Source organism: Budorcas taxicolor, chromosome 15 (assembly GCF_023091745.1).
Source record: "Budorcas taxicolor isolate Tak-1 chromosome 15, Takin1.1, whole genome shotgun sequence".
Classification (NCBI taxonomy): Eukaryota; Metazoa; Chordata; class Mammalia; order Artiodactyla; family Bovidae; genus Budorcas; species Budorcas taxicolor.
Window position 1 is genome coordinate 17,023,618 of NC_068924.1, and position 12,645 is coordinate 17,036,262.

A 12,645-nucleotide genomic window follows, 5' to 3' on the forward strand; every position below is an offset into this window, starting at 1 on the left:
ATATCTGGTTCAGCAACAGTGGTCACAGAGCTGGTCAAACCCGATTAAAGTGGAAACCACATTTTCAAAAATCAGAGCCGGAATCTGACGAGCCCGCCCTGACGCCTGTAAAAGAAAATGATTTTCACTTTTCATTGGCTGACCCTCCCAGAGTTGAGACCTTTTTTCATTTTCATTGGTCATTGCCTCTGTCACGTCCTTTCACCACACCCAAAGCGCCCAGTGAGCTTTGGGGAAAACTGATTTACAGAGGTCGGGGGCGGGAGTTCTCAAGCAGCTAGACTATTCCGCGCCCCCCGCCCGCCCCGCCGCTTCCTCCTCACAGCCCTGCCCCGCCCCCTGGCCTGAAGCCACGCCCCTTCCCCGGCCGGGCCCCGCCTCTCCATCCAGAGAGGGCGGGGACCTGGTGGCGGCCGCAGCCGCAGGAATATGCTGGAAGCCGGCTGGCGGGCGCTGTGGAGGTGCTGAACGGACAGTTCCCGCCGCTTTATTTGCCCGGCGGCGGGTAGGAGGGTGGGGCGGCCTTAGAGTCCGCTGGGCACGTGAGCGATGGAGACCATCTGGATCTACCAGTTCCGCCTCATCGTCATCGGGGACTCCACCGTGGGAAAGTCGTGCCTCCTGCACCGCTTCACTCAGGGCCGCTTTCCTGGTCTGCGCTCCCCAGCCTGCGACCCCACCGTCGGCGTGGACTTCTTCTCCCGCCTGCTGGAGATCGAGCCCGGCAAGAGGATAAAGCTGCAGCTCTGGGACACGGCGGGACAGGAGCGGTTCAGGTAGGACCCCGGGCGCTGGGACCCTCCCCAGGGACCGCGCCGCCCCCTCCGTCTGCCTGGGGCCCCCTCCCTAAGCGTTGGCCGCACCGGCCCGAGTCGGGAGCAGCTCTGGCCCTTCCCTCTCGAAAGTGCAAACACTCCATTCTCGCTTCCCCTTTGCCCCTCCTCTTCCAGGGACGACTTCCTCCTCCGCAATTTCTCACTTCTTTCTTTGGCTCCTATTTCCTGCGCCCCCTTTCCGTTTTTCCTTTCCCGCCTGAACCCAGGTCACCCTCACCAGCTCCTCTTACCCAGCGCTCTGGCCCTGCTGGCATTTTAATCCCCAACTCTTCGGCTCTCCTGCTGCCTTCTCCCCAAACTCAGCGTCCCTCGCTGCGCACGCCCTGACCTGGCCACCCTTCTCCAAGCTCCGCTTTTCCTCCTCTGACCGAGCAGCTTCCCATCTATGCGGCCCCGGAGAACTGCATAGAAGGATTCCCAGATTCGTGATTGATCCGTTTAGCTTCACAGCAAGCAGTGCTCCAGCCCAGATTACAGCATGAGCTCATTGGGCACCGTGCAGACGGAGATGAATGCGGTAATGGTCTGAACATCTCACAGCACCGAATGTGGTCATCAGAAATACAGGGCCAGGACCCGTGAGAGTGTGTCTTGCACAGCAACCAAGGACACAGACACAACTGAGGAGTTTTTGTTTGTTTCATTGTTATTGTTTTTTAAGGATTGAGTTGTCTTTAGAAGTTTGTCATCACTGGTGCTTTGATGGAGAAAAGAGAGATGTACATACTGAGATTTGTTAGGAACTTTTCCTTTATTTTATTCATAATAGGTACTTAACGTTCCAGGGTGATAATAGATCAGAAAATACTTTTCTACATGGAGGAGGAATACAAATAAATAGTCTCGTTCTACATGCTCATTGAAACCCTGAAGGATTTCACAAAAGTGACTGCCAAATAAAAACTAAATGTAAATTGTATGCATTTCCTAGATATTTAAGATGGAATCAGATATGAGGCACATTTAAAATTTTTAGGATTCAAGAACTTTTTTTGTAGAGAAGGGTAAGGGATCTGATATACTGTACTGTTTGGGACTCTTGTAAGATTCTATTATCCGATGGAACTCATTAAAGCAAACATTTGGTAGTCTTCTGCTTTTGGAATCGGTACTTCTTAACCATACTTCTCAAACATGGCTCCCCCTCACCCCATCCAACACCCATTCTGAGTGAGATCAGCCTACTTCGCTGAGAAAAAGAGAAAAAGCCTCCTTTACCAATACAGTATTATAAAGTAAAATAAAGTAAAAATAAAAATTAGAAAATAAATAAATAAAGTAATTTTTCAAACTCTTAATTCCTCATCTGTAAAATGGAGTCATTATGATCTCTAAGATTCATTACAGTTTTACCATTGTAAGGTTGACAGCAAGTTCATTCACTTGTGATCTCAGTCAGAGATGAACGTTAAGATATTTCATGGTCAGTAAAAAGCATTTACTATAGCTCTTGCTCTACCCTCTAAAGTGAAGTGAAGTTGCTCAGTCATGTCCGACTCTTAGTGACCCCATGGACTGTAGCCCGCCAGGCTCCTCCATCCATGGCATTTTCCAGGCAAGAATACTGGAGTGGGTTGCCATTTCCTTCTCCAGGGGATCTTCCTGACCCAGGGATCGAACCCAGGTCTCCCACATTGCAGGCAGACTCCTTACCCTCTGAGCCACTAAAGTGAATATAGTAAAAACATGTTCTTTATACTTTAACTTCTATACCAGAACTTTATACCTGAAACTTCTAGCAACTACTGATAATTAAGAAGTATAGGTAGTAAAATCTTCTTGAGTCTAAAACACTTTCCTTAAAAGTAACTTTTTTAAAAAATTAATTAATTTATTTTGTGTTGTTGTGTTAGTCGCTCAGTCGTGCCCAACTCTTTGCGACCCCATGAACTGCAGCCCTCCAGGCCCCTCTGTCCATGAGATTTTCCAGGCACGGATACTGGAGTGGGTTGCCATTTCCTTCTCCAAGGGATCTTCCCAACCCAGGGATCAAACCTGGGTCTCCTTCACTTCAGGCAGATTCTTTACCAACTGAGCTTCAAGGGAAGCCCCTAATTTATTTTATTTTAATTGGAGGCTAATTACTTTAGAATACTGTGACAGTTTTTGCCATACATTGACATGAATCAGCCATGGGTGCACATGTGTCCCCCCCATCCTGAACCTTCCTCCCACCTCCCTCCCCACCCCATCCCTATGGGTTGTCCCAGAGCATCAGCTTTGAGTGCCCTGCTTCATGCATTGGACTTGCACTGGTCATCTATTTCATATATGGTAATATACATGTTTCAGTGCTATTCTCTCAAATCATCCCACCCTCACCTCCTTCCACATAGTGCAAAAGTCTGTTCTTTACATCTGTGTCTCTTGCTGCCTTCCACATAGTATTGTCATTACTGTCTAAATACCATATATATATGTTAATATACTGTGTTGGTGTTTCTCTTTCCAACTTACTTCACTCTGTATAATAGGCTCCAGTTTCATCTGCCTCATTAGAACTAACTCAAATGTGTTCTTTTTTTATAGCTGAGCAATATTCCATTGTGTATATATACCATAACTTCTTTATCCATTCATTTGCTGATGGACATCTACGTTGTTTCCATGTCTTATTTATTGTAAAGAGTGCTGCAATGAACAGTGGGGTACACGTGTCTCTTTCAATTCTGGTTTCCTCAGTGTGTTTACCCAGTGGTGGGATTGCTGAGTCCTATGGCAGTTCTCGGAGAAGGCAATGGCAGCCCACTCCAGTATTCTTGCCTGGAAAATCCCATGGACAGAGGAGACTGGTGGGCTGCAGTCAGTGGGGTCACGAAGAGTTGGACACGACTGAACGACTTCACTTTCACTTTTCACTTTCATGCACTGGAGAAGGAAATGGCAACCCACTCTAGTGTTCTTGCCTGAAGAATCCCAGGGACGGGGGAGCCTGGTGGGCTGCCGTCTATGGGGTTGCACAGAGTCGGACACGACTGAAGCAACTTAGCAGCAGCAGCAGCATGGCAGTTCTATTCCCAGTTATTTAAGAAATCTCCACACTGTTCTCCATAGTGGCTGTACCAGTTTGCATTCCCACCAACAGTGTAAGAGGGTTGCCTTTTCTCCATACCCTCTCCAGCATTTATTGTTTGTAGACTTTTTGATGGTGGCCATTCTGACCTGTGTGAGATGATACCTCACTGTGGTTTTGATTTGCATTTTTCTAATAATGAGTGATGTTGAGCATCTTATCATGTTTTTATTAGCCATCTGTATGTCTTCTTTGGAGAAATGTCTATTTAGTTCCTTGGCCCACTTTTTGATTGGGTCATTTTTCTGGTATTGAGCTTTGTGAGCTGCTTGTATTTTGGAGACTAATTCTTTGTCAGTTGTTTTGTTTGCTGCTATTTTCTTCTATTCTGGAGGCTGCCTTTTCACCTTGCTTATAGTTTCCTTCATTGTACAAAAGCTTTTAAGTTTAACTGGGTCCCATTTGTTTATTTTTGTTTCTATTTCCATTACTCTGGGAGGTGGATCATAGAGGATCTTGTTGTGATTTACATCAGAGAGTGTTCTGCCCTTGTTTTCCTCTAAGAGTTTTATAGTTTCTGGTCTTCCATTTAGGTCTTTAATCCATAAAGCAGCTCTTAAACTTATTGTAAGGGATGGTTAAATTGTTAGATTTTAAAGATCTTTTCTGCTAAATACATCATTGTTTTTTATTGCCTTAAGAAAAATGTACACTTATTTTATATATACTATTTAAACTGGCTTCCCAGGTAGCCCAGTGGTAAAAATCCACCTGCCAATTCAGGAGACAAGGTTTCAATCCCTGGGTAGAGAAGATTCCCCTGGAATAAGAAATGGCAACTCACTCCAGTATTCTTGCCTGGAAAATTCCATGGACACAGGAGGCTAGTGGGCTATAGTCCATGGGTTCACAAGGAGTCGGACATGACTGAGCACACACACACATTTAAATCAGACAGTAACACTCATAATAATGCAAGGACATTTAGGGAACATTTACTGACAGTGAGTCATACTATATTTTGTTTGGCTCTTTACCAAAGATGTATTCCTAAATTCACATATATATCAGTAGCTGCCTCCAAATACTTGCTTTTCTCTCATTTAGCAGAACAATTTCTCCATAAAATTGCATTAAAGTTATTGTTATATCATTCTGTACCTTCCTCTAAGAAAATACAGATACTTATTTTGAGTAAGTGCATTTGTTTCATAGAAAGGTACTATTTAGTTCATGAATGTGTACTCCTGTCATTAGTTGTAATCATACTGTTTAACTGTAATCAAGAATTTGTGGGAAACATTCCATTTACATTCTATTTGGAGGTTGATTGGTGATCAGATATAAACAAAAACAAATTGGTTTTAGACAGTTCAGAAGATAGCTTAAAAGCATAAACAAATGTGCTAGAGGACCACAAAATAGTGAGCTGATGATTATGATATAAATAGCTTTAAGTTATCTTTTTCATGTTGGTGGGGCGGGGCAGGGGCGGGCTTCCCCTGTGGTTCAGCTGGTAAAGAATCTGCCTGCAATGTGGAAGACCTGAGTTTGATCCCTTGGTTGGGAAGATACCCTGGAGAAGGGAAAGGCTACCCACTCCAGTTTTCTGGCCTGGAGAATTTCAGTCCATGGGATTGCAAAGAGTCAGAACAGGACTGAGCAACTTTCACTTTCACTTTAGGTCATTTTTTTAACCCCAGTTTATTAAAGTAATAATTGATAAAGCCTTAGTTTTTAAAGTTCAGAGCATATATTAATATGCTTGTAGCCAGTAACTAGTCACAAAAAATAAAAGAGAACAAAATCAAAGTGAAGAAAGTTTAGAAAAATGATGAATATGTGAGCATCTTTAAATTGTAGCATAATACTCAGTTGTTAAAGTTTTTGTTATTAACACTGTGTTTTAGTCAGAATAAATGTTAAATTACTGTATTCAGTTCAGTTCAGTTGCTCAGTCGTGTCCAACTCTTTGCGACCCCATGAATCGCAGCATGCCAGGCCTTCCTGTCCATCACCATCTACCAGAGTTCACTCAAACTCACGTCCATCGAGTCTGTGATGCCATCCAGCCATCTCATCCTCTGTCGTCCCCTTTTCCTCCTGCCTCCAATCCCTCCCAGCATCAGAGTCTTTTCCAATGAGTCAACTCTTTGCATGAGGTGGCCAAAGTATCAGAGCTTCAGCTTTAGCATCATTCCTTCCAAAGAACACCCAGGACTGATCTCCTTTAGAATGTACTGGTTGGATCTCCTTGCAGTCCAAGGAACTCTCAGGAGTCTTCTCCAACACCACAGTTCAAAAGCATCAATTCTTCAGTGTTCGGCTTTCTTCACAGTCCAACTCTCACATCCATACATGACCACTGGAAAACCCATAGCCTTGACTAGATGGACCTTTGCTGGCAAAGTAATGTCTCTGCTTTTCAACATGCTATCTAGGTTGCTCATAACTTTTCTTCCAAGGAGTAAGCGTCTTTTAGTTTCATGGCTGCAGTCACCATCTGCAGTGATTTTGGAGCCCAGAAAAATAAAGTCTGACACTGTTCCCACTGTTTCCCCATCAGTGCCTTATTTAACGATAGTTCATTTCTCTCTTGTTTAACAGTCTCAAGGTAAGTGGTCCATCATTCAGGACCATCATTCAGATGCCTTCTCTCTTACTTTCCTACCATCCCTAGAACATTATCATCATCTCTGTGGACAAAGCTGGGTTGTAGGCACACTTTGTGTCTGTTCAGGGAGAGGGGAAAGAAAGGATCTACATCAAGGAATGTTTCCTTTCAGCAGGTGAGGCCAGTGTGGTGCAGATTACTTCAGCTCTCAATTCATTGAGGAGAAAGAGGTCATAAGGCCACACTTCCACAGGGCTACCACACTTATGCAGCACTTCTCCAGCGCTCGGGGAAAGGGGAAGATGGATTCAGCATTGCAGGCACTGGGTGAAACTAACAATCACCACTTCTATTTTTTAATCATCATAGTGGAAGAAGTTTAGCAGGAAAGGAAACAAAAATATTGTTTAACAGTATTAATAGGGATAAATAAGTATAAATATGACTAGACATATAGAGAGCACCAAATGTAAGAACATAAATTTTGAATTTTTCTCATGAAAAGCATTTAAGGCAATCTGAAGATAAAATGAGTTACAGCAACATTAGCTGTGGGGATAGAAAATCTGAAGCTTCAAGCCAGATTTGGCCTTTTATTTCATGTTGTCTGGCCTTTGGGGTATTACAATTACAGCCAGAGGTTGTAAAACGTGACTGAAGTGGACTGAACTGAATGCAGTGCTTCTCAAAGTGTGTTCTGCAGAACACTCAGACCATGTGATTCTTTTTAAAGGATGGGTTCTCTAATCAAATAAGTTTGAAAATCCTTGTATTCCATTTCTCTCTTACAAAATTCATATCAAAGACGCCAAGAAGTCTTGAGTAAAGAAACCTGTTTACCTTTGATTAAACTAGCATTTTCACCATTTATTTGAAGGGGTATTCTTAAAATATGAAAATCTATGATTGGTAGTGTTCTAACTAGTATAATTTGGGGGAAACTCCTTTGATGAATTGCTTTAGTCACATTCTTTGAGCAGAACCAAGTAAACTTTAGAAGTTTGGAACAATGGAAAACCTGCAGGTATCAGTTAACCTTTTCCTCTAGCTCCTCTTCTACTGTGTATCTTTCTCTTCCTTATGTGTCTTACCCTTCCTTAAACTCCTTATTTTTTAATTTTCCTTTACCCTCTTCATCTGTCAGTTTCTACTCGTAGTTTCCTCCCACCTTCTCTTGTTTCATTTTAATGTGTCTTTTTTGATCTCATTTCTTTTTAGCTTATTTCTCCTTATTTATCCCTCTGCCTCCCTTATGTCTCTGTTTTCTCCTTTCTCACTTCAAAACATTCATATGAAGTAAATATTTAAAAGTGGTTTGTTTTCTGTTCATAATTTTAAAAGTAAGCATCATGAACATTTTCTATTTTTCCTTAAGAGATCATTTAAGATTTCTAAGCTAAATGGGTTTTTCTTTTGTTTTTAATTAATTATTTAGTTTTGGCTGCACTGGGTCTGCACTGCTTTGCGCAGGCTTTCTCTCATTGCAGCAAGTGGGGGCTACTCTTCATTGCAGCGAACGTGCTTCTCATTGTGGTGGCTTCTCTTGTCGGCAGGAGCATAGGCCCTAGGTGCGTGGGCTTCAGTAGTTGTACCACTCCAGGCCAGAAGTTGCTGCATGCAGGCTATAGGGTGTGCAGGCTCTAGGGTGCATGGACTTAGTAGTTGTGGCGGCATGGGCTTAGTTGCTCCGCAGCATGTGGAATCTTCCCGGACCAGGGATCAAACCCATGTCCCCTGCATTGGCAAGCAGATTCTTTACCACTGTACCACCCTGGAAGTCCTGTTTTTGTTTTTTAAGGAAACTTTATTTGATCTCCACCCTCCTTACTGTGGTTCATGATTGTCAATAGAGATTTTCTGATACTGGATTGGTGGGCTCATAATTACATAGGTAACAGAACAAAGATTGCTTGCAGTTAAGTGCTATAATCATTGCAGTTTGCTGTAGTTCAGAGTTATTAGAAGCAATAGAAAGCTGGGCTTTATTTGTATTGAGTGATCAGGTAATACAGTGTTTTGATTAAGATTATTTGTGTTGTAAGTAACAGAAATAAAGCCATATTAGATTAGATATAAAGGATAAATTATAAATGATACCGATTTCATGAGAAGCAAAATCTCCATGAACATACAGGTGTTCTAACATGTGTTTGTGGATTTTCTCTCTAGTCTATTTCCATTATCCAGTGCTGTTAGCTCCCGACTGTGTCAGTCCCTGAGCCTGTTATTCAAATTCTTAAAAGAAAAAATATCATTGATTTTTGATTGGCCAGTGAGTCAGCTCCCCTAGGGTTGGGTTTATTAAGATAATATCCACATAAAATACAAGGAATTATACAAATATTGAGATATGTTTTATGAGTCATACAAAGCAAATGAATCTGTAGGAGTCTACTTTTTGGGAAAGAGAAATTCACAGAAGAAGAAAGTGAGCAGTCACCCCAAAACGTATACTTTCTCATGTTTCAGAGTAAAATGATATGTAAAAAGAAGCCAGCATCATTTCTAACAAGTATAGCAGAATGTGGAAAGATGACCCTTGTAACCAAGTGTATTTTTATATGCTGAAATTTATTTTCGCTGTCCATTCAGAACATTCAGACCATTTTGAGTGATTGCATACTCAGCATAGTTAAGAAGCTAGCCATTAAAAAAGAAGCTAGCCATTAATTTCAAAAACCTGTGATTAGTTTTCTTAATTTCCTTTTTCTTCAGTGAATCAATTGATTTCTCCTATGTAGCCATAACCTCAATGACATATTGGTATATGAAGGTAATTATACATCCTCTTTAGTAACTAAATATTGTAAATAAAGTAGACTAAATATTGTACTTCAGTGTTTGAAGACCCTAGGCAAGCAATAGGCAAAATTGCAAAGTAGAATGCATTCTTGGGGCCGTTGGTGCTTGCCTACTTTTTCTTTCCTACTGTTTTTGAATAGTAAGATCTTGACCAACTCTTCTATTTTCCCTCACATCTCAGTTGAAAAGCCATTCCTTACTTCTCCATCCTAGCTTCAGAGAGAAGTAGCTGGAAGATCAAGAGACACAAAAATATTAAAAGAATAAGGGTTCTTCTAGGGGTATCTCTGTTCTAGAAGAGAATGACCACCTTGTATCATCTTGAGGTAATGTTTCCCTGTTGGTGGAGTTGTGAATCTGTGGCTGAAGTGTGTTGGAGTTTCCTCTCATCATGCTGTGTCAATGACCATCTATTCTGACACACTGGCCCCACATTTAGCTTTCAAGGAAACGGCTAGAAAAAAAAATTAGTAATGTTGTCAGTATATGGATCACTCAGTAAAGTTTTCCCATGAAGAAAAGTGCTCAGAGAAAGAGAGAGAATAAATTTCTACCTATTGTTGGTCAGTTTTGATAGCATATAAAGATTTCTTAACAACTTAGCCTCCGTAGCCATTTTACTTAAACTTGAAAGAGCAACTTCTTGGAATGATCTGAGATTATTTATTTTGATGTTTTAAAGAGCCAGTTATTCTTATCCTAACTGAGTTAGAAGAAATCTGCATTCTTCCAGTCTGTTCTGTGAAGTAGTGGAAAAGAAAGGTGAACCACTCAAGTAATACTGAGGTACACACACACACCAGAGAACATCAGATTTTACTTCAGTAAAATATTTTCATTCTTTCTGAAGTGAAATTCTACAAAGCCTATACTTTATGATACTAATAACTCTGCCTCCAAATGTCAGTAACTTTTATTCAATTCTGACAATATGTAATTCAGAGTTCATTTAAAAATTATTACCCAACACAGTCTACCTCACTTATCATGAAACAAATAGCATTAAAAACCCATTGTTTTCTGAAAGGAATCACTTCATGTAATGAAGTACTATTCTGAGCTATAGGAGTTCCAGAAAAATGTGAAACAGAGGTCCAGTACACTTCAAAGTTAAAAGTATATTTTTAGTTTAAGCTGTGGAAGAGTTTCAAAATAGCGATAGTAATTCTGTATATCAGAGTTGGACGCAACTGACGCAACTTACCATGCATGCATGCGTCGGAGAAGGAAATGGCCACCCACTCCAGTGCTCTTGCCTGGAGAGTCCCAGGGACAGGGGAGCCTGGTGGGCTGCCGTCTCTGGGGTCGCACAGAGTCAGACACGACTGAAGCGACTTAGCAGCAGCAGCAGCAACAGCAGTTCTGTATATCAGCATGACTGAGTAACTGTCGATGGCTTGGTGGCATGTTATTTTGTTTTGGCTTAAAATCTTAGTGTTCTTTAAAACATTCTTAAAATGTACTGAATTTTGTTTTTTCTGTTTCCTTCCTATGGTAATGATTCATTTTTAATTGAGGAGTAACATGCTAAATAAAATTATTTTTTTACTGGTAGTAAGTCTTTTAAGAGCATCCACTCATACCAATATCTAGGATATAAATAAACCATCAAAAATGTCACAATGCCAAAAGAATTGGTAAGGTAACAGAGACTTCTCTCTTAGGTTTATTTCCACTTCACTGGTATAATGAGTACATTAGAGTCACCTGAGAAAGGTCTTTAGCAAGCCAGGCCCCGAAAGTTATCAGTGACTTTTCTTGGCAAAATATCATCCTTCTATTGTGGCTCAGACCATAAAGAATCTGCCTGCAGGATAGACCCAGGTTCAATATTTGGGTTGGGAAAATTCCCTAGAGAAGGGAATGGCTACCCACTCCAGTATTCTTACCTGGAGATATTTCCATGAACAGAGGAGTCTGGTAGGCTACATTGTCTAGGGTCACAAAGAGTTGGACACAATTGAAGCTATTTAGCATGCATGCATATGCCTGTTTCTTCCCCCTCCTTTTTATGTAATTGGTCAGAATCTCTGTCTAAATTATCTTCGTGTATCAAGAGTGGTTTTTCATCTGATTCTTCAGCCTTTCCAAATGTATTTCTGTTTTGTAGGACATAGTGTGATATGGCTTGAAACAGATAAGGCTAGAGGACAGCCTTAATAACAGACTCCTGCCTCAGAAATACAAAAGAATAGTGTATGGCCTGAACTGAACCCTCTTCTCTGAGGAGAGATCAAGAGAGAATACTGCAAATGGGAGTTAATAGATATTATGAACTTCTTGGCTATAAGAGAAGACATTAAAAAAATAAAAGAGTATAGATTCTCAAATTCTAGGCATTGCATATCATTTTTCTTCTGAGTAGCATTTTTCAAAGTAGTAAGTATAATTTAAGTAAAAGTTTCCTTGATCAAATACTGTTAGAAATGCTGGGGTTGTGCAAGATTTTTCAGAGCTTTAATATAATACTAATATTCTAATATACTTTGTAAACACCCAAGACATACATGGTGTTTCCCAACCCAGAGTCCCATTACATAGAATGGGAAAGACTAGCGATCTCTTCAAGAAAATCAGAGACAACAAAGGAACATTTCATGCAAAGATTAGCACAATTAAGGATAGAAATAATAATATGGACCTAACAGAAGCAGAAGATATTAAGAAGAGTTGGCAAGAATACACAGAAGAACTATACAAAAAAGATCTTCATGACCCAGATAACCAGGATGATGTGATCACTCACGTAGAGCCAGACATCCTGGAATGTGAAGTCAAATGAGCCTTACTTAGGAAGCATCACTACGAACAAAGCTAGTGGAGGTGATGGAATTGCAGTGAGCAGTGGCTACTCTGTGGTTGTGGTGCCCAGGCTTCTCATTGCGGTGGATTCTCTTGTTGCAGAGCACACGGTCTCGGGTGTGCAGACTTTAGTAGCTGAGGCACCTGGGCTCAGTAGTTGTGGCTCCCAAGCTCTGGAGCACAGGCTCAGTAGTTGTGGCACACGGGCTTAGTTGTTCCACGGCATGTGGGATCTTCCTGGGTCAGGGATTGATCCCATGTCTCTTGCACTGACAGGCGAATTCGTTAATGCTGAGCCACCAGGGAAGCCCTCTCTCTCTTTTGCTAGTGCTTCTAGATGACTTCGTCAGGTCTCTGTTTCAAAATTAAAAGGTTCCTTCACTTGTTTTGAGGGCTACAGAAAGGTTTGGGGAGTAGGAAATAAAAAGTTAATGAAGCAAATATGAGATGAAACTTAAGACATATTTGATAGGACTGGAGGATAGACTCTGAAAAGAGAATTAGAAGTGGAAGAGAAGGTATAACTAATTGTATAGGAGAGATCTATTGGAGGCAAGGTAAATTAGTAAGAGTTGAAT

General features: G+C 41.3%; 1 protein-coding gene across 1 annotated transcript in view; it reads left to right on the plus strand.

Annotated features, from left to right (window-relative positions):
• Nucleotides 1–549: 549 nt before the first annotated feature.
• The window catches only part of RAB39A (RAB39A, member RAS oncogene family), a 31,434-nt gene continuing 19,338 nt past the window's right edge, over nt 550–12,645 (plus strand). The window contains exon 1 of the mRNA XM_052653306.1: nt 550–776. Within this exon, the coding sequence (XP_052509266.1) occupies nt 550–776 (227 nt within the window). The remainder of the gene's footprint in view (nt 777–12,645) is intronic.